Here is a 24995-nt window from a genome sequence, read left to right as displayed (position 1 = left end):
CCACGGCCTGGCCCGGCCCGGCCCCAACCCCGCTTCCCCTCCTGCCCCGCTCTAAAGGATATTTCATCACTTCATGAATAAACTAAATCTAATAAATTAAATTGTTAATGGGTGAATTAATTGAGTAATTAGTAAAATTATAGATGAAATTAAGAAATTAATTTTTAGTTGATTCTTAATTTTGTATCTTATGTAAGTATCTCAAAGTGTGTATTAAAAATAACATCATTTTAGATGTAGATAATTTTTAATAAAAAATATGTTTAAGAAGTAATATCTTTTTAGATATAGATAATTTAACATAGATTTTGATCTAAAATAAATTAAATAGTACAAAAAATATATTCAAGTAATTTTTATTATTTCAATAAGTAATATCATCTTATGATCTAAAATGAATTATATAAGTATAAACAATACATTTATCTAATCTTTTAATTTCTTAATAATTAATATCAATTTAAATTAACATATTTTTTATTTAAAATAAATTATATAATTCAAATAATACATTCAACTAATTTTTTTTATTTCTTATATAGAGTTGGATATATGTAAAATTATTTAAAAATTTACATTTAATACCACAATTTTATATAATAATAAAATGAGAGGATAAGCAACAGTTTGAGAGTGAGGTTGATGTTACCAAAGGCCTATTTACAAGGATGTACATAGCGGGATATAGGTGTTGTTGTGAAGAATCCTACGCCATCTAAAAGCTCTTTGTATAAACTAACTAACTAAACGAATCGTGTACGGTTTCGACTTTATTTGACTGAGATATATCTGGTTGCCTGAGTTTTGTCAAGTCTGTCCGAAAATTTGACAATCTCTTACTCGTGGATTCCCAGCTCATTTGTCATAACTCTACTAGGAGTCACTTGGAGATATTTTAGGATGGTGTTGGCAAGTTATATGACTTGTCCGTCCAACTATATCATGACGAGTCCAGTCAGAATGAATTTGTTTCTTAGGCCTACCAGTTCAGTAAAGTAAGAAGTAAGTCTGTGTACATTTCCTTTCTACTGATGAGTGAACTGCGCTCATAACCAATTGGGTTGATGTGATTTGCTTGTGAGCTTAGTTCATGAAATGTTTAAAGGGCATCAATATATATAAAAATAATTTAATCAAGAAAAGTTCAATTTCTTTAAAAGAAAAAAAAATCTAAATTATAAGACCTGCCCCAAAGCTCATTCATGATTCAAAATCCACCTCAAACGGATGAGTTTAAGGTATGTACGAGTTTCACATACCTATATATTAAATAAACAAAATTTTATAAATTAAAAATATGGAAAAAAAATTAAATTTAAGAGTAATAACTTTTAAAATTTTAAATGTCTATTGAATTTTGCATATTTAATTGAAACCCCCTAATTTATCTATAATAATTATAAAAAAAATCTTATTTTGTATCTATAATCTTGTTAACATTTCTTAAAAAATACTATTTACATTAATAATCCTATTTTGCTAATTACATTTTTTTTGTTAAATGAAAATACAAAAATATTTTAATGGAAGTACTTTTGTTTTAATGAAAATATTTTGCTAACTCCCAGAATACTTGGGTTGTGAAATGGGTTGAGATTGGGCTTGTTTATTTTTTTATTTCAATTTCTGATATAGTAATTAAAGTGAAAATATATTTTTTTTTATATGTATTCTCAGTAAAAAAATTGATACAGAATACGATCTTATTAACTAATCAAAATATATTTTTATTTCACACAAAAATCTGTACAAAATTAAAAATAAATATTTTTCACTGAAAATAAAAACATAAATAAGCAGACAAGCTTTCTGAATATTGACAATCGGACATACTCGATATTTGTGCACAATTTGTATCAAAATAATATTTATGTATTTGACTGTAATAGTATGTTTTCGATAGGAAAAACAAAATATATTTTTCATTAACATAATCAAGAAATAATAATACATACAAATATTCTTTAAAAAAATTAAAATTAACAGAAGTTAGATGTTGTTAGTTATATTCTAAGAAAAATTACATTTATATCTTAAACTATATTATAAATAAAAATAAATTATATAAATTAATAAATTACATTTAAAAAACTTAAAGTATTAGATAATTTAAAATTATTTGGCTAAAATTATTATATTTAAAGATTGGTGCAACAATGTCACTGATTGCTATTTACGTATGCAAAATGTCTTTCTTTTTTATATCAGTAGACACAAAAAATTAAAGTCGTACTTGATTTTGTACTCCCCCTATAGTTGTCATCTATATTTATGATAATGTGTTAGAATTGTTAAAGTCGTCAAAGGCCAAGTTGCCAATTAATAACAATTTTACAATAATTAAAAAAAAAAAAAAACACATACAAGTGACGCTTTGCATGCAAAATCTAGTTCTGTCAATGGATTGAATTATTTATTTCATAATTTATTATATTAATATATACACGTCAATTATATAAAAAAATCATATTATTTATTTTATTTAAAAAAAATTTACATACTTGATATATATAATTTAAAGTAAATAAATAATAAGTACGAAATAATTTAAAATAGGAAATTAAATCTATATTGCTAGCCGAAGTCCACTCTATGCCCAAACATCATCATCTCGCGTTGATTAAAAATTATTCTAATTTAAAATAAGTATATTTGGTCAATTTATGCTTATCTCTTGTACAAAATAATGTAAAACGTATTATAAATAGGTCCTTATCTTTATGGATAGTTTTCATTTTATTGGCTAATTTTTATGGCCTATTACAATACTTTATTCTTAGTTTTTAAAATTCAAATTACTTAAAAAATATGTATTGCTTTTATATGATTGTTCACATAAATTTCGAGTTTGCTAAAATAAATTACATAATTAGAAAAATATAGACAATTGAAATCTTTATGAATTTAAGGTTATAATTTCTAAAATTGGAAATTATTTGTCACTTTAAATTCCAATCTAGGGACTGAAAACTTGTTCTTAGATGGGATGTATGATCTCTTTCTAAATTATATATGAGTTATTTTGAAATACGGTATCAAGGGTCTGAATACTTGATGTCGAGAAAGATGCGGAACTTTGCAGTTGAAGAGCTTCCTCATGGCGTAGAATTTTAGACTTGAGAGTTTAGATTTGAATCGTTGTAGACTTGTTGTATGTATGTAGCATTCCTCCATTTGGTTTTGTAGAGTCCCTGTTTTATAGGTATAAACAAGGCTTAGGTAGTTTTGTAACCCCTCCCCTTTAATTAATAGCATAGAATGATAATAAAATACTTTATATAAAGAAATTAAATACATAGACTAATTTATTTTAACTAATCGTCATTGTACGCGATTTTTGGGAGTATATAAAAAAGAATTGTGATGTGAAATGGAGAGAAAAAAAATTGTGATAAGAAAAAAAAAAGTTTATGAGAAAAAAGAAACGTAGGACGAGATTACACAGAAATATAAAGTTAGTAACAAAAGAAACATGGAGATGTTTGCCAAGAGAAAATTCTTTTGTAAAACTATGAGATTATTAAAAAAGAGAAAAAAAATGCAAGCAACCCCTTTGTGATATCGCAAATGAGCAAATTACCCCCTTATAAAAAAATAAATAGCGATTTATCTCTCTGTATTTTTTAAAATACAACAATTTATCTTCGTATGATTTTTAAAATAAAGCAATTTACCTCCCTGTATAAGGAGGTAAATTGTTTCATTTAAAAAAGTACATGGGGTAAATTGTTGTATTTTTTTTTATAAGGGGGTAATGTGCTCATTTTTAATATCACCAGGAAAATTGTATTCACCCTTAAAAAAACTTAAAATTTCTATTTTGACCAAATTTGTTCTAAAAAAAATGAGATTAAGGATAAATTTGGATATCTAAAAAATTTGGAATAATAGTATAGATTTCTCTCCTGATTAATTGTTTTAATTAGCTTAAATACAAAATATATAGATATGTTTAATAATTTCATATTATAGGCCTTCATTAGTGCAAAAGAGTATTTAATTAGCTTAAATATACTCATCATTATCATAAATGAGTAGGATTTTCATTGGTAAAATCGAATCAAAATTTTGATAAATCAAAATATTTGTATGGAAAAATATTATTATGACTTATGGTAATTATCAAAATTTTATTACTATTTTGGTTCAATATTTTGATTAATCAATTCTCTCTTTTTTAAAAAAAAAAAGACTAGTTAAAAAATAATTATATACACATAAAAATTAAGTATTAAGTTAATAATTTGATATTCATTATGGTACCTAATACTGAATTTTTAAAAAATTGAAACCAAATATGATGTTGAGTTTTTCAGTTCAATTTCGGTACATCTTAATAATTTTCAATTTCAACTCGATTCGATTGGCATGTTGAATATATAAATTAATAAATTATATATATTTTTTTAGAAAATATTAGATAAGTTAAAATTATAAAGTATAGTTGTTATATTAAAAAATTGATATTGCAATATCGCTAATGGTCGTTTATAAATATAGAGAGTCTTTATTTCTGATATATGTAGATTAGTAGAGTAATAAAAAAAAATAAAGTCGTACTTGATTTTGTACTTCACCTATCATTGTCATCTGTATTTATGATAATGTGTTATAATTGTTAAAGTCGTCAAATGTCAAGTTGCCAATTTATAACAACTTTACATTAAAATCAAACAAACAAATATACAATTGCCGTTGTGCATGCAAAATCTAGTTTTGTCAGTGAATTGAATTTTTTATTTTAAGTTTTATTATATATAATATATACATGTTGATTATATAAAAAAATATATTATTTTATTTTATTTAAATAGATAATTTACATACTTGACATATATATAATTTAAAGTAAATAAATAATAAAGACAATATAATTTAAAATAAAAAAATTAAATCTATTTTGGTAGCCGAAGTCCACTCTATGCCCAAACATCATCATCTCACGTTAATTAAAATGCCCAAACATCATCATTTCACGTTAATTAAAATTAAATATATTTGGTCAATTTATGCTTATCTCTTGTACACAATATGTATTGTGTGCGTCGCGAATATGTACTATAATAGTTCCTCATCTTTATGGATTGTTTCCATTCTATCGGCAAACTTTTATGGATTATTACAATATTATGAACTTAGTTTTTAAAATTCAAATTGCTTGTTATTTATTGCTTTTTATATGATTGTACACATAATTTCGAGTCTATAAAAATGAATTACATGATTAAGAAAAATGCACAAATGAAATCTTTATGAATTTAAATTGTAAGGTTACTTTTTTTGAAAATGAAGATTATTCGTCAATCTAAATTCCAATCCAGGGACTGGAAGTTTGTTCTTGGATGGGATGTATAATCTCTTCCGAATTTGTGGGATCAAATTATGAATTATCCTAAAATTGGTATCAAGACCCTGAATATTTGATGTCAAGAAAGATATGAAACCTTGCAGTTGTAGAGCTTCTTGGTGGCATAGAATTTTGGATTTGGGAACATGGACGTGAGTCATTGTATGTGTGTAGTGTTCCTCTATCTAGTGTGGTGGAGGCCCACCCCGTTTTATAGGTATGAGTAAAGGCTTAAGTAGTTTGAACTCAGTTTTACACATTGGGGCTTCGATATGGATCAGTCTCGACATATTTTGATTAAATTAGCCAATTCATAATAATACATAAATAAAATGTACTTATTTGGATCAACCCATGAAAATACATAAGGCCAAAATTTGGTGGGAGTTATTGCGTGTTTTAATTTAGAACTGAATATTTTACTAATTTTGTTGGGATTTTAAATGGTTCTTTATTTCAAAATTTTGATGTCAATAAATGATATGTAAAAAAACTTTTCCTTTTTCCTAGTTAAGTTCCTCCAAAGATTTAGTACAAAAAGGTAAGTGTTATATTTTTATTTATTTAGGAGAAATGATTGAGTTATGTAATTGATGGAATAAAATATACTTAATGACATGAAAATTATATATATCCAACACCTTAAACGTATAATCCTCAACCATTATAAAAATAATCACACTCAAAAAGATAATCAAATACTCAAATATCGTAGAATATATTTAAAAGAATATAATGTTGGACATATATTATTATAAAAAAGAATATAAAAACTTAATATTTGATAGATAGTATTATCAGAAAAATATAAAAATTTCAGAAAAAAAAGTGTAAAACCCTAATTAAAATACTAAGAAAGTGAATCAATTATTAAACGAACCTTATTAGGGACAAGAGCAACAACTCTAGAATAATAGTAGAAAAAATTGATGTCGACATGATATTAATGTTGTACAACATTGTCATGAGGCCGTACCATGGAGAATCAAGTGGTTGGATGTTGGATGGTTTGTTGGTCAACTGTTGATAACCCTTAGATGTTTTCAAAAGTCAACGTGATGATTGGCGGCCGATACTCCCTTACATTTCCTATAATTTGAATATAATAATAATAATAATAATTCATTTTCATTACGTATTTCGTACATACGGACATCGATGCTAGGCCCATCACTGTCCAAAAGTATTATTTGAACGTCTCACATTCTTATTTTTATTTTTATAATTTTTTATAAATTATAGCATAGTTGTATTAAAATTTATCATAATTATATATATTTTATCGTTGTTTGAAAAATTATAAATATTTTTATAAAATTAACGATCGTCTAACAAATGACTTCTATAATGGGCTGTTACAAAAGGGTGTTTATTAGACGATTGTTAAGTTTTTAGAACTATTTGTAATTTTTAAAATAATAAGGGATTTGTGATTGTAACAAATTTTAGGAAATTTTTTTATAATTTTACCTTATTCTTTTAAATTATAAAACTAAATCGAAATGAATCTATTGTGACTATTTCAATATAAATAACCTAAACTTCATAAAATAATCTTTTCATAAGAACCCGTTGATTTATTGTCCAACTTAAAAAGTCTTTATATTGTTTATTAATTTTTAAAAATCTTTTACAATTTATAAGATGTTACGAAGCGTTTGGTAAATTTTTAAGAAAATGAGCGTATGATATTCAAAAATAAAATATTATGAGTTATAAGCTGATTTTTTTTTAAAAAAAAATAAAGGAATTTAACACTTATTTTTAAAATCTTAATTAACAAGTTAGTTCACTTTATTTAAATTAATTATAAATTCGAAATTAGTGACTTACTATTGAGCTTCATAATCTATTTTTTTTTAACACTTAAAGTGATTATTTTTTAAATAAAATTTAATATTTTATAAACTTAAAAAATATCTTATAAGAAGTACGAATTATAAGATGTTTTGAATCAGTTCAGACAAACGCTTTTTTAATTATCGTAATTCCACTACCACAATAACGGATCAAATGCAATTTTTATTGAGACGAGCATTACGAATTTGCTACTGCCGTCTCGTAAAATATCACTAGAATAGAATTTAATATTGGGTATAACCAAAATTGTTAAATAATTATTATTAACTAAAAATAAAATAAAAATCAATACAAAAATTTAAATTATCCATCATAGAACAATTTTTGGCTGTAATAAATATTTTAGTTATACTTACAAAATTCATGATTTATAATTATTATATGATTGTGATAAATAATTATTTATTTTAAATTGTCACACACCGTTGCATCATTTCTTGAAAATCGAAAGGAAAAGGAACGATCGTTTCAGAAAAAAGAGATGGTATTGAAAAGATGGGATTACTTGTACGAACATCCCAACAAAAACAAGTACTGAATTGTGGGCAGAAAAAGTAGGAGTCGGAATCAATGACCTCATGATCATAATTGTCCTATTTTCATACCAACAAATATAAATTTATAAATAATTATAAGAATAATGCATTCTTCTCTCGTGAGGTTTAGTGTAGTTACACACAAATTTTAGTAATTTAAAAAATTATATATAGTATTATTGATATTTGCTTCTATTTAATAAATAAGTTCATCCATTAATCAAATTTCACCGAATTTAATGATATTAACAAAAATAAAAAAATATATATCTACCATCGACTGACTTATTAATAACTTATTGCAAGTTAAATAATTTTTTTTATGACCAAGTTATCCTCATACTTATTCACGTATTAATGAATGTAAAGAGGTATATTTTCACCGTTGTAAAGATAGCTTAGCCCGAAAAAAATTATTTGATCTACAATAAATCAGTATTAAGTCAATCCAGTGTGAATGTCAATTTTCATTCAGTTTTTTCTTAATATCAGCAAATTCAGTAATTTTGACTAATGAAGGGACTTATTTATTAGACGAAAATAAATTTCTAAGGGTGCTAAATATAATTTTCTAAATTATAGGGAGTTTATGTATAATTATATCAATTTTAGAAGAGGTGAATGTAATTAACCCAAATTATATCCACATCCCATGAAATTATATTTAATTACATAAATAATATTATTTTTTCTATAAAATTATCTTGACTTGATATATTCGTAGAGTGTATTTATGTAAAAAAATTTGCCACTACATGACGATTGTATTTGCAATTCTAATAAAACTACAAATTCATGGATTGTAATTATAATTTTGCAAAGGAAAGTGAGTATTTATATAAATAGATTTAATTTTAAGAGAATTAATTTGATTTTTTTGCAATTTTATTAGCATTTAGACATCCATTAATTACTAATAGTAAGCGATAACTACACTGCTCCCCGCTCATTTGGTATAATTATATTTAAATCTTTTATGATTTAAAAAATTAAATGTAATAACTCATATATTTATTTTGGTCTAAAAATAGACCCCTCCATCAAATTCACCAAATTTGTTGATATTAGTAAAAAAAATTGAATGTCTATATTACCCCCCCCCATTAACTTATTACTGACTTATTACTAGTCAAGCAATTTTTTTGTTTTACAAAACTACCATTATGTAATACACGTGATGAAGTATATATATTTTCACCCTTATAAGGATATGTTGGTCAGAAAAGATTTGTTTCATCTACAATAAGTAAATAATTATAATTCAATCGGGGTAAATATGTATTTTCATTCAACTTTTTTGCTGATGATCAATTTAACTAACAGAGGGATATATTTGTTAAATAAAAACAAATGTCTAGAAAATTAGATGTAATTTCCCAAACCATAGAAAAATTATGTATAGCTACACCAAACTTCAGGAAGGCGCAATATAGTTATCCCTAATAATAATTTTTTTTGAGAAAATTATAATTTTAGTTCCCAAGTATAGGTAGTTTGCAATATTAGTCCCATACTTTCCGAAATAGCCAATATTAGTTCAACACATTAGAAAAATGTTGCAAAGTTAGTTTCACGTCAAAAAAATTCCAACATTTGGGACTAACTTTGCAACGTTTTTCTAAAATATGGGTCTAACTTCGCAATATTTTTCTAAAATGTGAAACTAATATTGCAATTATGGAACTAAATTTGTAATATTTTTCTAAAGTGTGGGACTAATTTTGTAAATTTTTCCTAAAATATAAATTAATATTACAATCGTGGAACTAATTTTATAGTATTTTTCTTAAATTTCAAATAATAGGAAATTAATATTGCAAACCAGGCTATATTTTAAAACCGAAAATACAATTTTTCTCAATTATTTTCGTTTGGGACTGTTTATCACAATTTTCTAGATGTAATCCAATACTGTGTGCTACTGAGTGGTATTGATGTGGGTTTACCCGCCCATAATTTTATAATTGGCAAAAAGAAGTCCCATAAAAATTAAGAAAATATCTAAATACGTTAAAAATTGATTGGCTAAATTTATTTAAAATATCTTATAAATTTATATATTTTATAAAATATTTTTTAAAACTTGTATTATGGGAGATTTGTTTGAAATAGGCTTATGAAAAACTTAGTATAAATTTTGATACCAACAATTTTATAATTAGTATGAATAAAATTGAAATTTTTTTGTTAAAGATTGTAAATAAATTGGAAACTCTTTTTTTTTTTTTAAATGAACTTATAAGTATCTCACGTCTTATTTTTGTATGTCATAAATTTATTTTGTTTTTTTAAAAAAATATCAATCGTTTTTAATATTTTATAAATTCTAAAACATCTTATACAATATTTTAAAAAATTTATAAGTTCACCCAAATGCCACCATAATTTGTATTGACTTGAATTCCCGAGCGACAAGTCCATTTAACCATTAATTTCTAATTTGATGTGGTTGAGGTTTTTACGAAAGAATGAAACTGAAAATTTTACTCGCGACACGATAACTCACCAGGTGAAAACATGATTTTTGAGGGAGTTTTTTAGTAAGAGTGGTCACTATCAATTAATAGTAGTTAAAAAAAATAATATTTTGATATTTATAGTAGTGTTGGAAGTTATATTGTGTAGTGGGTTGCATTTGTTTAACATGTGCCTCATATATGTTAAATTACTTTTTTACCCTTGTAGGTTAATATTTTTTACCAATATACATCATAATTGAATAGAAGAGGTTGCTCGTTGTATATTATTTTAATGTGATTGATTCAAATAAATTATAACATCCGTCACAATATTGATAATTTACATAGAAAAAGTTGAAATAAGAGAAAAAGAAAAGTTTACATGAAAAATTAGAGAGCTTCTATGAATAAAAGAGAGTCATAATTATGAAGCCTTTTCTATCGTCATGAAAAGTTTATTATTAATTTGGTCAATATATTCAAAAATTACAGTCTTAGAGACCATCTCTTGTGGATTTGAAATTCAATCTTTTGGTCAAAATTTTAAGGGTAAATTACTATAAATTTTCTTGAAATTTAGCACAATTATAAATATTTTCTTGTTGTTTGAAAATCGATATCATCCCAATTTTAACGTCGTCCAACAATTAACTCAATTCGTTTGTCTATACTAGGTTTCATCTATTTCTTATCATAAACTACCAAATATCCTTATAAACTATAAATTATAATTTTACTTATTTTTAAACTCTTTTATGTGTTAAATGGACAATTCTTTTTAGATTTTTTAAAAAATTTGTTCCACCTTGTTTGACTTTATATATATATATATATATATATATATATATTATGTTTTTAAAAGAAACAAAAACTACATCAAGTGTAAAGTTGACAATTCTAGGCTTTCAAATGTGAGACACATGTGTATATCATCAACCCCAAATGAAGGGTTTCGGGCGGGTACATGACTTTATTTTCATAGATGGTACAATGCGATCAATATCCCATTGTTTAAAGTATGTTCGCTTGACCATATTGAGTCTGGAGATTTTATTTTAAGAAAAATCTCGCTAAGAATATGAAAATTTGATTTTATAAGCCACTCAAATTTTTTATGTATAATTGACATGAAACACATACCTATATCGTGCACTAATTTTTGCATAAGCAACCCTAAATCCTAATGTCTTCCTAAATAAACAGGATTCTAGTGCAGATTGGTCAACCACATAAAACCGTCTCCAACAACTGAAACATCCGTCGCTTTTTTTTTGTCCACAATTTGACTTTATAAAACCTTCAAATCATGATATTTTATTAGGTAGGGATTTTTCCTACTTTGTTATTATGCAATGACAAATCATACTGACACATATATACTATGCATACCTACTTTTTAATTATCATGAAGAGTGATGGAATCAATGGTAGTTGTGTGCTAAAAATTGAGATAAGAGTCGAACTCTTTATATTTAAAATAATTATTAATTCATTCTGGTGCTAATGGTGAAAGCAATTTGTCAGTTAAAATACAATGATTTTGAAATTTTAAAGTAACAGAACTACACATTTTTTAGAATAACAATCCAAATAATATTTGAAAGTCTCAAAATAATACTCTATTTGCATTACTATTTTTGATTGTTAAGAGTGTTGTGAAATGTTTGAACGAAAATGAGGTGAATAGGGGTTCTTATAGAGGCTTGTAATGTTCAATTCAATAGACATGCCTAGTGGAAAAGATTATAATTTTTTATTTGGATGGACACGTCATTTCACTAGAATAGACATACTATTTCAAATGAAAGACACACCACTTCAGTGATGAAGTGATCCACATATTCTATTGATTGTACACTGTTGGATGATGGCTAAACAATATCAATCATCATTCACATATCACGAATTTATTATACATTTAAATCAATCATTTATTACAATTTAATTTGAACAAAATGAATAACGATAACAGCAACATGAAAAATACTGAAATTTTAGTTGGTCAACAACAGAAACATAGTAATATTGTACATAGTGTGTAAGTGACGTAATTGAATACATGAAATCCAGTTGCAATAATAATAGATTTTCCCATGTTGGATTTGTCAACGGTTCGGACACAGACGTTTCCTTCCATTCTTGCTTTTAAAAACCCAAATTGGCCACACCCTTTTCATCATTCCCACTCTCAAACCCCCAAGAAAAAGCACAATTTGAACACCAAGAAAAGAGGACAGAACTAAGCAGAAGACATGAAGCTTGTCTGGTCTCCAGAAACTGCCTCAAAGGCTTACATCGACACCGTTAGATCAGTGAGTTCTTATATATATATATATATATGTTGTATGTATATGAGATGTGTCTTTCTGATCAAGACTTAGTTTTAAGGATTTCTTCTTGTTAAATCTTTGCTTCTTTTCTGTTTGATATATGCAGTGTGAAGTTTCCAAAGGATCAAGTGTTGCAGAACTGGTTTCAGCCATGGCTGCCGGATGGAACACGCAGTTGGTCGTCGAAACGTGGTCGAAAGGCGGTGCGGTGGCCACGAGCATCGGTCTTGCAGTTGCGACGCATCACACAGGGGGACGGCACATTTGTGTAGTCCCTGATGAAGAGTCTCGATCAGAGTACGTGGACGCCATGAGGAAATCCGGTCAGCAGGCGGAGGTCGTGGTGGGGCAGCCGGAGGTAGCTGTGGAAGGGCTGGAAGGGATTGATTTCCTGGTGGTGGATGGGACGAGAAACGACTTTGTGAGAATACTGAGGGTGGCAAAACTAGGCCATAGAGGGGCTGTTCTGGTATGCAAGAATGCAAGCTCCAGGGCCGCCTCGGATTTCAGGTGGCGCAGCGTGCTCGATCGGAAGTCGAGGATCGTGAGGTCGGTGTTGCTGCCGGTGGGGCAGGGGTTGGACATAGCTCATATTGGTGCAAAAGGGGGAGACAAAGTTAAGGGGAAGAGCAAGAGCAAGTGGATTAGACATATAGATGAACAGTCAGGGGAAGAGTATGTGATCAGGACATAATTTCTTTGTAGAATGAAGTTGGCTGTAGCATATTTTTGGTTGTTTTCTTTGTTTGTACATAAGAAAGAAGAGTAATTTAGAGTTTTTCTGTGCATTCTGTTCACAATGAAAATGAGTTTGGTAAAAGTTGATTGCTTCTTCTTTATACAGCAGAGACAAGTCACCTACATATGTTATTTGAATTTGGTTTCTGCACTGGACATAATATTTAAGATTACCTATGGATGAATATGTTTAATGGATATGTGCTGCATCATTCTGCTGATAGAATTCACTGAAATTAACTGAAGATTTTAGTGTGAAGCTTTTTCCAATAGTCCATTTTTATATAAAGTATATTACAACGGGCTTGCTTGTCGTTGTATTCATTAAACAGTCATTAATTTTAAGAAAATATTTGTAACATTTTAAACAATGAATAGCATTTGTAATTATGACAAATCACTAAAAAGCCTATTGTAATTTAATATGCTGAAGCTTACAAAATAATCCATCAACTGAGAGAATTTTAAAAGGAGAATCCTTTCATTTGGTCTACTTTCAAACCAGAAACGATCAAATGACTCGGCTATATTGCACCAGAATTCAATGACTACAAAAGTCATAAGCCAACATGCGCAGCCCAAAACAAGATTATTGAAGGACAATAGCTCTGGAGGGAAAAAGAATGTGTTGAGAAAATAAGGCAATTTTTCAACCAACAGAGAAAAGGCGCCAAATCTTAACAAATCAAATATATCTAGCCTTTCCTGCTAGGTAAAATTCAGAATAACATGGCTAATGTGTCAGATGTGTTATTTCTTTCACTGTAAAATCCAATATTCAGGAGACTTGACTGGAGTGGTTCTCTTGTTCGTTCAGCAGCAACTCATTTACTTGGAATTAAGTGCTGACAATGGCAGTTTGCTGCTCAACAGATGGCCGTATAAAACAACAGCAGAAGTATGGCAAGGAACTAAATGTCGTTCAGAGCACTAATCACTGAACCTTAGGCAAGTAAAAGTAACATTAACAAGCTACACGCACAGATTAGTCCCAACTACCCCGGCTTCTCCGTAGCAATTTCTTATGCGACTGTGCTTTCTTCTTGTCCAGCCGTTTCTGCTCTGCAAGAGCCGACCTTTGGGTGAAAAAGAGAAAATGTCAGTTAATCCATAACCTTGACTTTGACTAGCAGTAAATTGGTTCTTTGAAACAAAAGACAAAACAAAGACAAGGAATGCAAGGAAGAAGGTGGGGGTGGGGGGAAACAGAGAGAAACAAAATTGAAAGTGCATTTTGCTAAGATGCGTCCTTACAATTTGGCAATCTTTTTTACTGTCTCTTCTGAAGGAGGTGGCGGAACATATGAAGCAGCATCAATAATAGCCTGCCTCATTCATTCAGAAATGATTCAACGCAAGCACAGAAAATCTTTCCACAACTAAAAACGCCATGTAACACCAGTGATAGTTCATAACATTCATATAGCCCCTATCTCTAGCCACAAAGCAACTAAGACAAAGAAATACATTGTGTATGTTTGGATTTGTTTTTAGAGATGATTTAAAATAATTTAAAATAAGTGTTGTATGTTTGATATTGTGCTTTGGGAGACAAAAGTTATTGTTCATTAATCATTGTCAAATCATGTCTCCTTTATATATATTTATATTTATATATGTATATATAGGTGTTGTATGTTTAACATTGTGTTTTTGGAGACAAAAATCAGTGTTCATTGTCAAATCACGTCTCTTTTATATTATATTTATATATATGTGTGTACATATTATATATAGAAAGCCCAAGACAAAATATTCACACAGATAAGGTGCCAAAAAAAAGCAGGCAAACATTGAGTTTGTTTTGGGCCATCTCCGAATGAAACCAAACAAAGTAGGTTTCTATATGTACCTGCAATTTCTTTTTTTGGTAAGTGAATACCTGTAATTTAGCCAAAGCATCTTCGACATTACCCCTAACAACAAAGATATCTGTAAGCAAGTGCTCTAGCTACAATAAAAATGAGAAACCATAATAGAGTAGAGGGGAAGAGTTACTGTTGAGTTCTAGTCTTCGTTGAAGTAATCACAATCTCCCCATCTTTATTGATCCGGTTCTTCTCCTGCCACAAGTATGAGTAGTTAAGAATAGAAGATGCTATACATCCATACAAAAACTTGCGAGGACTTATAATCTATGTAGTGGGAGAAATGAGGATAACTTAGATGCATTACATAAATTTGGCGTAACAAGATATTCACACTAATACATGTACTCAAACCTAAAAATGATACAAGAGAGATATTTCTTTTGGGGCTCAAATTAATAGTTCTTTTAGGTATTTCAAACACATCTTTAGCAGAGTCATCTTACTTACGAGAGGATGGAGCACTGTCAAGAGTGTATCAAAAACATATCTTCCTGACTGGATATAGCATAAGAAACTGATGTGCCAAAGTAACACAGCGTCTCATATTAGAGGCGCTGGTGCAAAATAACCTATTAGCAACTGTATGTCAGGCTAGAGAGAAATTTTGTGAGCGTATATTATAAAGTCCGCGAGAGTTTTGAAAAAACGGCCTGTGCCCTTTGGCTTTTTGGAACGTGGGAAAGACTTCGGCTACCTTATCGCAAGGGTTTCGACGAAAAAAAGCATCTCCACTAAATTAAGAGTTTAGATGCCCGAAGATCTAAGAAGGTTGAATCAGGTATAAGTGGGTGATTTCTTGAAGAAGGACCTAATTAGGCCAAGTAAGAGTCCATGGTCCAGTGCAGCAAAATACGTCAATAACAGAAAAGCAAGAAAGGGGAATGCCAAGGTTAGTGATCAACTTATAGCATTGTTTAGTGAGTCCCAAATCGCGACTCTACGGGGAAAATGAGAGAAAAACAAGATTCAAAAGAAAATTGTGATATTGCACATTGCAACAAACCTCTGTCAAAAATGGCAGGAAGCATCAAGAAGAAAAATGTATGTAATACAGGGAGAGAAATGCAAGACAAGTTAGGAAGGCCTTTTTCCTTATCAAGTCAAGAGCATGAAGAGAACATAAGTTTAAACTGGCCAACTTAATACCTTCCTGTCATGGACCATAGTTGTTAATGGTGCACCATGTTAAACTGGCAAGCAAGAATGTATTCTTGAAGAATGGCGCTGGCCTTAGGTGCATGCTTGGGTGCCTTCCCCAGGCAGCACCGCAAACATCTAGATTAGCTGCCCTGCATTCCTCTCTCTGAACGTATGTCTTTGTTTTCTTCTCTCCTCTATTTTCTTACATGTTTCTTATTTCTTCATTCTTTTCCCAGGCTCAGATTTGTTCCTTTTCTTCTATCTTCTTTTCTCTCTTCTTCCTCCTTTTTTCTCCTTCTGTTCTTCTGTTTTTTTTCTTTCCTTTTGCAGCCTATTCTGGGCCCTTTCTATCGCCTATGTTACTTTTCTCATTAAGTTATATTTTTCATACAATGAAACCCCAGATTGAGAATTAAAAAACAGCCATTAAAAACTTTAGTGCATTGCGCTAAGACGAGATCAAATGAAGAAAAATGAAACACATACATGTATATCCTCCATTAATATGCATGATAAAAAAGCTGCATGAAATAGAACATGGAAAATTATGGAAAAAAGAAATCAGAAAATGACTCACCATTTGCATAATCCTCTCCCTTACTCTTTCACTTAACCAATGTGCATTTTTTACATTAAACCGCATATCAACCTTAGTGTTCACTGCAGAGATAAGAATCTAATAAGCGCATATGCATACCCAGAAGATTGAATAATTGAAAATGATCCTAATGGATGAAAAGTGGCATCACACACCTTTGTTGACATTTTGTCCCCCAGGCCCACCACTCCTAGCATAGCCTATGGTGACATGCTCTGCGTGCACAAAAAAGAATTGAAGAATACTATACATTCATTACCAAGTAAAGCAGAAACCAAGTGCGCAATGGCCTATTCAATCCTAATAATATGTAGTTTACAGCCAGAACAGCACGAAAAAAGGCCTGTATGTATCGAGGATCTAGCAGAACCCATCTTCTATAAATTCCCCAATCCATGCCAAAAAAATAGAAAAATAAAGTCTCCTCTAAGTGAAGCATAAAAAATAGGTAAGACAGAATTAGGCAGCCTTACGAATTTGTCCATAGTCAAAACCAACCAAAAATCAATACGGGTTATGCAGGAGCTACCAGTTGGTGAGTTGCAGAGCCTAGATATTTAAGAGATGCTTAACAACCAGAATATGGAGACATATTTAAATATCACCAAAATGCCATGATATTTATGTGATAGACGCAAAGATGACAGAAAAGCACTAGAATCTGTCATGGTCCTAACCACCATTCTAATTGGTTAATTCATGCACTGGGACAAGATGCAATATTCTAGATTTCTGCATAGGAACTTCTACAAAGAAAAATTCCATATACCACTAAAGAGGAAATCATTGCTTGGTCAAAGCATCTGCTTTGAAGTAAACAATTCACCGTATCATTTCTTCAGATGATGGCGGAAACCCAGCCACTAACCTTCAAATATGCAACCATAAGCTCAAAAGGCACAGACAACAGGGCCATAGCCTATGTGGATGAGCTGGTGGTCAATGAACCATCATTGTCCCTCAGCAACTAGGCAACAAAGTGCGGACACCTTGAGGAATTCAGTATGGGCTATTGACTTGCGATTGTAGATGAGATGAACAAAGGGAAGGTAAAATAGAGAAAAATAAAATCCTAGAAGGGAACCTCAGCTCTTCTAAAAATAAAAAGAATAGGGCCTTATTCTTCCATCTGCTCTTCGTAAGACCGGTAATTCTTCATACACAGACACAGAAAGGGAAGGAAGTTGAGTCTCCTCGGATCTCACATCAGCAACTGGCAACTGCTCTATCAATGTCTGGTGTAAGAACTCAATGTTGAATTGAGGATCTAAGATTATTGAACTCGGGCCTCAAGCCCATCAAAAAACTTACGGAGCCCTTTTCTATTCTACCCGGCAAAAGGCCCCTGCAGCTTAAAAACTCAACTGATTGAAGAAGACCCTCAGACCAGCAGGATGTGACTCCAGGGTAAAGTGTAAAGCTTATTATGGGGAATAAAGAAAAGGAAGGTCGTGAAAAATGGACATCTGGCAAGCAAAAGTTTCCCAATGCAATAACAAGGAATCAGATAGTCAGGTAATGCACACATCATGCTTATTTACACACTTATGGTCAGCTTGTATTAGTAATTCTTCAAGTTTCTATTGCACTTCAGCGCTACCAGAATCCTGTCAATATAGTGCATTATGATTATGCAGAAAGCATTATAAGTCAAATTCCTCAAGAACACAAAAATATCATCAGTAATTCGATGTTGCACAGCTAAGACATTAATGTAAGCTCTCTTTCAACGGTTCCGCGTCAAGCGAAACTTATACTCTAAAACAACACTATTAACAACAACCAAAAAATGGACATTTCGTTCGCTTCCAGAATACTTTCAAAAAGTATATACAACCAAACCAAATTACAGAACTTTTACCAAGTGTTAATTTGGGGATGGGCTCCACACCACCTCCGGCGGCTTTATAGCGCTCCTCAGCTTGGTATAGCAGCCGCTGAACCTCCGCCAGCCGCGCCGGCGACTTCTTCTCCTCGCCGCCGGATTTCGTCGAGGCGCACCTAACAGCGGAGTAACCAGCTGGTGTTATACCGAAGTCATTAACCTGCGACTTCGCACGAAACAAAGGAACGAAGATCTGCGAATGAAGCGTAGGGCGGAATATTGATCGAGCGAGCACCATGTTGATGGCTGTGGCTGCCATCATCAGAATCAAGGAAACTGTTAAACCCTAAAATAGAAAAATAGGGATTAAATTTTGATGAATAATCTTTTCCTAGTGGTAGTGGCTCTCAATTCTTTTAATCAGAAAAATGAGTAAAATTCATCACCAATTTTGTTAGGGTTAATTGGTGTCCATATAGTATTTTAGTACTTTAATCATATACGATAGTAAAATGGACCTTTTAACTTTTTAATTTTTGCGAATTTCGTCCTTTGATCATCGAATTTTTATTAAGTTGTCGGAAGAGTGGGACAGCTATATTTTTAAACAAACAAATAATATTAACGTGGCTTAAATAGCCGCGTCCTGATGCTTAGGTGAAATTGGAAGGAAAAACTAATTTCCCTATGTTATTATATCTGATTATTATATTAGATAATAATTTTTTAAATCATTTTTCACTAATTTTATTTACAATTTTTCATAAGATATTATTTAGTAAGTAACTATGTTATATATTAAATCCAAGACGGTATTGCAATTTTGAAAAAAATTTAAATTTTTAGGTTTTATAAGTAAATTTTAATATCTTAATTAAATACAAATAAATAACTTCGATCATACTTATGTTCTATATTTTTATTATATTAATTAGAAAAATTAGTACTTTAAATTTGTTTAATGAATAAATATAAAGGTGGTAAAAAGTATTAAAAATATAATAATTTGGATAACCAAATTGAACGAATAAATAGATGACTAAAATATTTATCCTAATTCATATTTCTTTAATTTTCATTAAGTATATTTAGTAATCTTATTTTAAAATTTAAGGGTAAAATGATAATTATAACAAAAAAAATAGAAAATTAATAGAATATCAAAATAATATTAATAGTGAGATTGATATACCAATTTGATCGTGTATAAATATTCGGCTATCAAAATGATATTAATAATAAAATTTATGTACCAAGTAAATTTTAAAGTTTGATTACACATAGACCTCAACTGCAAATGCAAAATCGCGCTTACCCTCAAAAAAGTTTTAAAATTTCACTTATACCCATTTTGAAAACTCACTGTTTACACCTAACATCATTTTATTAAAATTTAAATTAAAAATATTTTTAAAAAACAAAGATTTTTTACTCCTCCTTCTACGTTTTTATATAATAATTTTATAATTATAAAAAAAATATAATAATATTAACTCACTATATAAATTTATATATACATTATATTTATCCCTTTACAAATATAAAAATAGACATAAAAAAATATTAATGAAATGCAAAACAAAAAGTTTAAGCAATCTTTTTTTACTTACATAAGAATTTTCCATTCAAACCATAATGAGAGAGATCTGACATAAATTGAGAATTCCCAAAAGAGTGTAAATGTAATATCAAAATTTCTTTCGAAAAAAATATAATTTAACATTTTAAAAAAGGTCTAAGTATAATATATCCCCAAATTTTGATATTGACGTGAAAAACTAGCTATCTAAGTGAAAAAAAACCTCAAGATTGTACAGAATCAATGTTAGAAATCCTATAAAGACTATATGAAACCCAAATCCATACCCGGAAACTAAGATTACAACAATCCATTACACCATCTTGGCAAGGATGTATGTCTGCAGAAAGATTGAAGATAACCGCAGCTTCAATATTAAAAAGCATCTTACAGATTGATATAACCTGTCACCTGTTTTTCAGCACCACCAACTTTGAAAGAAACTGGTAGCAAAAACGAAGAGAAAGTAGACGTTCATATTGCTAAAGCCTCTGAAAAATTAAAAGAGATTACCCTATATGTTCATTACTGGAAATCGTAAACGACACCGAACTACTACATTCGAACTAGTGCCAACCACAAATTTGATGCAGGATTTGCCGATATACATTTCTCACAATAAAACCAGGATAAGTGCCACCTCTTGGTAGAGGGACTTCCAAGTGGAATCATCTGTGGAAATTTCTAATGTCTTTGCGCTTGATTACTGGAGCCAGCTCCATTTGTCCTAAGGCGCGATGAGCCTGCTCCATCACTGAGATGAGTTCTCACTCTTCCTGAATGATGTCGGGAACCTGCCATTCCTCCAACCTCTGGTTTCAAGCTTCCAAGATTGTTGGATCTTTCAGTAGAAGGAAGCGCCCAGCCACCTCTATTACTTCTCTGCTGACTGCTGCTTGCAGATCCTAAAAATTTCACAGGCAATCAACGTGCAAAAACCCTCAAACCCCTCAGTCGAGACATCAAAAGGTCAGACTGACGAAACAGATAATTTGACAAGGACTGGCAAAGGTCAGTGAGCACATACATGTAAGACCTAGTAGTATATCTTAACTACCTTCCAAAATTCGGACGACCAACATGACGGAAGCACACAACTAAATCATTCACCATGTACCAACTTTTGTGGATGCTTCAACAACCAAATGAACATATAAGCATAGCTGTTAATAGCGCATGTTGCGCCATGGCGCAAGGGTCCCTTGGAGCCATGGCGCACGGCACGGTGCGTGCGCACAGTTTTATAGTACGGCGCACATGTACAGAAATAAATTATATATTTCATACATCGATATATATTCACATCAATAATGTACAAATAAGTAAATATAAATACTAGAAATAATTTTAATCATCATATCATACCATAACAGAAATTTGCGAAATAATAAGTTTTTGGGAAAAAAAAAAGAGTTCAAAACATACAAGATGATTAAACAAATAATCATTATGAAATAAGCACAAATATATAATATCCATCATTCAAAATCCAAATCTTCCCTAATTTCTAATTTCACTCGTTTTGCAAGACATTTTGATTGTTTTTTTTTAATAAATTAACTGAAATAAAGGCTGGGCTAAAAAGCCCAGCCTTTATTTAAACTGGGCTTCGCTCAGTTTTTTTTAGGCCCCAGCCCTTTTCATAGGCGCCTCCGCACCATGGACAATCGCACGCCATGGTATCACCATAAGCAACTCATCGCCATTTTACAGCCTGCACAATGTGCGCCGCGCGCCGTGGCACGCACCATTAATAACTATGCATATAAGACACTTTAACCAATATGGAGAAGCCGAAAAACTTAAAGAGGATGAGCTTAAACCATCCCTGCCCGCTATATGGAAATTGAATTCAATGGCAAATTAGAATAGACAAGGAAATGGTATAGTTTACCACGGCATCACATGCAAACAATAAGCTTGTCATGCTGAACCTAATCATTTCCTAAGTTCCAAAATTTACCAGACCTGAGTTAAACGTATCTTCACCGCAATATAGTAACTTCATTACAGAAAACCACCAGGACATAGTGATTACGGAGCAACCAACAATATCATGGTTGAATTTGAATATCAGAAGCAGTCAACCTCCGCAGGATAAAGGAAAAAAGGAGCAGAAAAAGAGTTGCATGACATACGCATAACATCTTGAGCAGTGATTTCCTCACTCAATCCAGGGAGATGCTTCCTAACATTTCCTTTCCACGCTTCCTCAAAACCAGCAAGTTCATCTAAGCAAGAAAATTATCAATATTTTTGTCGCAACAGTATCATCAGGCTGGTGAGCTTCACATAAATACTATCACCCTACCTTCATTAAGGTTGTGCAGAGTCTGCATTGTATCCACATGACCATCCGACTTCAATTTCCTTGTGAGAGAATGACCCTAAAAACATGGTAAAAAATCACATCCAGACACTTGAATTGCCAAAATAAAGATTCATGTCGTATATATACATGAGATAGGAGAGTATTGAGAGTGTAGGGAGCATACCTTGTCATGGATGCCCCTTGACACCCTATGAGTTGCTTGACCAGTAGATGAATTAGCTTCTTTGCATTCTTCAAATGTTAACTATCAACAGAGGTGATAATATGCACATTAATGGAAATAAGACCAAGCCCAACGAAAAACAGAGCAAACAATTCAGCAAGAAGTTGGACTTACTCCGTCACTCCCCATCCTCCTTGTCCTAGAAGAACTGTAGTACGCACCATTTGCACCACCATAAGAAACAGTAGAGCTTTGAAAAGTGAAGCTATGCGACTGGGGCTGCGACCTTACATGGTGCATCTGGTTTATATCATTTCTGTGAGACATTTGCTTACTCTTTTTCTCTGCAAGACCAAAAAGGAGTATATAAACACCCATCAAAAGCAAAAGTCTAATCAACCATTAGAATATAAAACACACCAGTAGCTTCATCATCGGGATCCTCCACCAGAGGCTCTCGGTTGGACCTTCCATGTTTTCTTGGATTCTCTTTTTTCTCCTTTCTGCTTTCCTTTTCATCTTTTTCATCATCAGAGTTCAGCTCTTCAATTATTGGTCCCCTTGATCGATTGGATTGGGCCGTTTGATGTTCAAGAAACCCAGAAGCATGTGGGTTCATCAATGGCCCTCTAGTAGAGCCGAAAAACTCTGATTCAAACATACTTCCAAACGGACGGGTGAAAAAAGGATCATCAAATGGATCCCTTCCCCCAAAAAAGCTAGATATCAGACTCCTTTGGCCACCAAAGCTGCCAAAACTACCAAAACCACCGAACGGATCGCCAAAACCAAAGAATGGATCTCTACCTCCCTGCATTTCTTTCTCTGCTGGCTCCCTGGAAAAGTCATACGGAAGTGACAGACGTTAATGAGAAAGGGTGCGGAGAGTTATGCTTTTACTTCAATGATGCCCCTAAACTTTAGACAGGAGGCATAATTGTAACAGTCAACAATTTCCTAAAGAACATGATCTATAGCCAGGGAACAATAAACCTATAAGCCCCTACAACTATGCCAAAAATGCAGTGAAAGCTGTGATTTTATCTACCAACACCAACTCCAATCCTGTATTCATATGTGTAATTAAGTCCTAACTTATTGAAGGATATGACTCATATGACCTCCAACTCATCAATTATTTCTGAACACTTCGAAAACCTTTGAAATCTGCTTTGCAAAGAAACAGCTGTACAGTATATGCCACAGGCCAACAGCCATTTAAATTCCACCTCAACAAGGATCCGGGAGTAAAATCACAAGTAATAGAAGGAAAATGGAATACTCAGATCACGCCAAATTAATGAATATCTTCAAACGCACAAACTTCCACAAGCCCTACTCGATGATTTCCATTACTAAAATTCCAAACCCTATTACCAATAAAACGAACGACTTCAAATTCCACGAAACTAACTCCACGTCCGAACTTAAAGAATTCTCCCCCCTTTCAGAAATAAATATCTTTTAGTTAAAATCATAGATAGAAATTAATACCGAAAAATCACAACCAACTGATTATCAACCAACAACACTACTAAATTCCAAAAATGACAAAAACAGACAGATTATCCTCAGAAATCATATGAAATTCACAATAAAAAATACAATACACCATATCAATATTACCGCCACAAGCAATCGCTAAATTGTCGCGGATTATCTCAAAATAGACACATATGTATCAAAATAAGCCATTAGTCGATGCAAAACTAGAAATTTACCTGGTGATCGGGTGGGGAAACCGGCAATAATTAGAATTCCGCAGGGCAGAGTGCAGAGGAACAGAAGAGAATTGAAGTTGGATGAAATGATGAAGAAAATCTCAGCATTGAAAGGAAAGGGCCGACTTTTAAATACAGAGAGACAAAACAAAGTGGGAAGCTTCTGGTACACGGGCCCACGGACTAATTGGGCTCTGACTGTCCAGGAACTGTTTGGGTCATGAAACTTTAATTGGGCTTAATTGGATATGCTGCAGCCCAAATATTACTAGGGAGTAAAACAATTAACTTGTTGTCAGTTATATACACCGACACTACAAAAAATTATGCCGTGTAGGATGGATACTGCATCAATTATTGTGAGAGGCGGCATTTCATTCTTTCAAAAATTAAATAAAAAAGAAACTTAACACGGGCGATTACTTGTTTGACACTATAAATTTATTTCTCTTTTGTATATTTTATGAATATAAAATATAAAAATTTCTTAAAATTA

At 31.1% G+C, this 24995-nt stretch overlaps 3 protein-coding genes across 4 annotated transcripts; 1 reads left to right on the top strand and 2 right to left on the bottom strand.

The window, feature by feature from the left end:
- On the top strand, positions 12362-13341 carry LOC105164207. Its single transcript, XM_011082817.2, has 2 exons — positions 12362-12514; positions 12639-13341. The coding sequence occupies exons 1-2, from the start codon at positions 12455-12457 to the stop codon at positions 13224-13226; spliced, it is 648 nt and encodes a 215-aa protein (XP_011081119.1). The 5' UTR covers positions 12362-12454; the 3' UTR covers positions 13227-13341.
- On the bottom strand, positions 13777-19189 carry LOC105164206 (peptidyl-tRNA hydrolase ICT1, mitochondrial). 2 transcript variants are annotated; one of them, XM_011082816.2, is made up of 7 exons: positions 18741-19189; positions 17035-17094; positions 16859-16941; positions 15269-15333; positions 15153-15186; positions 14525-14595; positions 13777-14346 (listed from the first exon to the last, which is right to left on the bottom strand). In XM_011082816.2, exons 1-7 carry the CDS (start codon positions 19024-19026, stop codon positions 14256-14258), a joined length of 690 nt encoding a protein of 229 aa, XP_011081118.1. In that variant the 5' UTR covers positions 19027-19189; the 3' UTR covers positions 13777-14255. The 2 variants fall into 2 exon arrangements, with proteins under 2 accessions (XP_011081118.1, XP_011081117.1); XM_011082815.2 differs by having other exon boundaries at positions 15123-15186; positions 18741-19187.
- On the bottom strand, positions 20635-24615 carry LOC105164205 (myeloid leukemia factor 1). The gene is made up of 7 exons (XM_011082814.2): positions 24500-24615; positions 23199-23614; positions 22953-23122; positions 22779-22859; positions 22595-22670; positions 22422-22514; positions 20635-21188 (listed from the first exon to the last, which is right to left on the bottom strand). The coding sequence occupies exons 2-7, from the start codon at positions 23593-23595 to the stop codon at positions 20968-20970; spliced, it is 1038 nt and encodes a 345-aa protein (XP_011081116.1). The 5' UTR covers positions 23596-23614; positions 24500-24615; the 3' UTR covers positions 20635-20967.

The sequence above is a fragment of the Sesamum indicum genome, linkage group LG6 (genome assembly GCF_000512975.1).
Source record: "Sesamum indicum cultivar Zhongzhi No. 13 linkage group LG6, S_indicum_v1.0, whole genome shotgun sequence".
Taxonomy (NCBI): domain Eukaryota; kingdom Viridiplantae; phylum Streptophyta; class Magnoliopsida; order Lamiales; family Pedaliaceae; genus Sesamum; species Sesamum indicum.
This window is presented reverse-complemented; position numbering and strand designations above follow the sequence as displayed.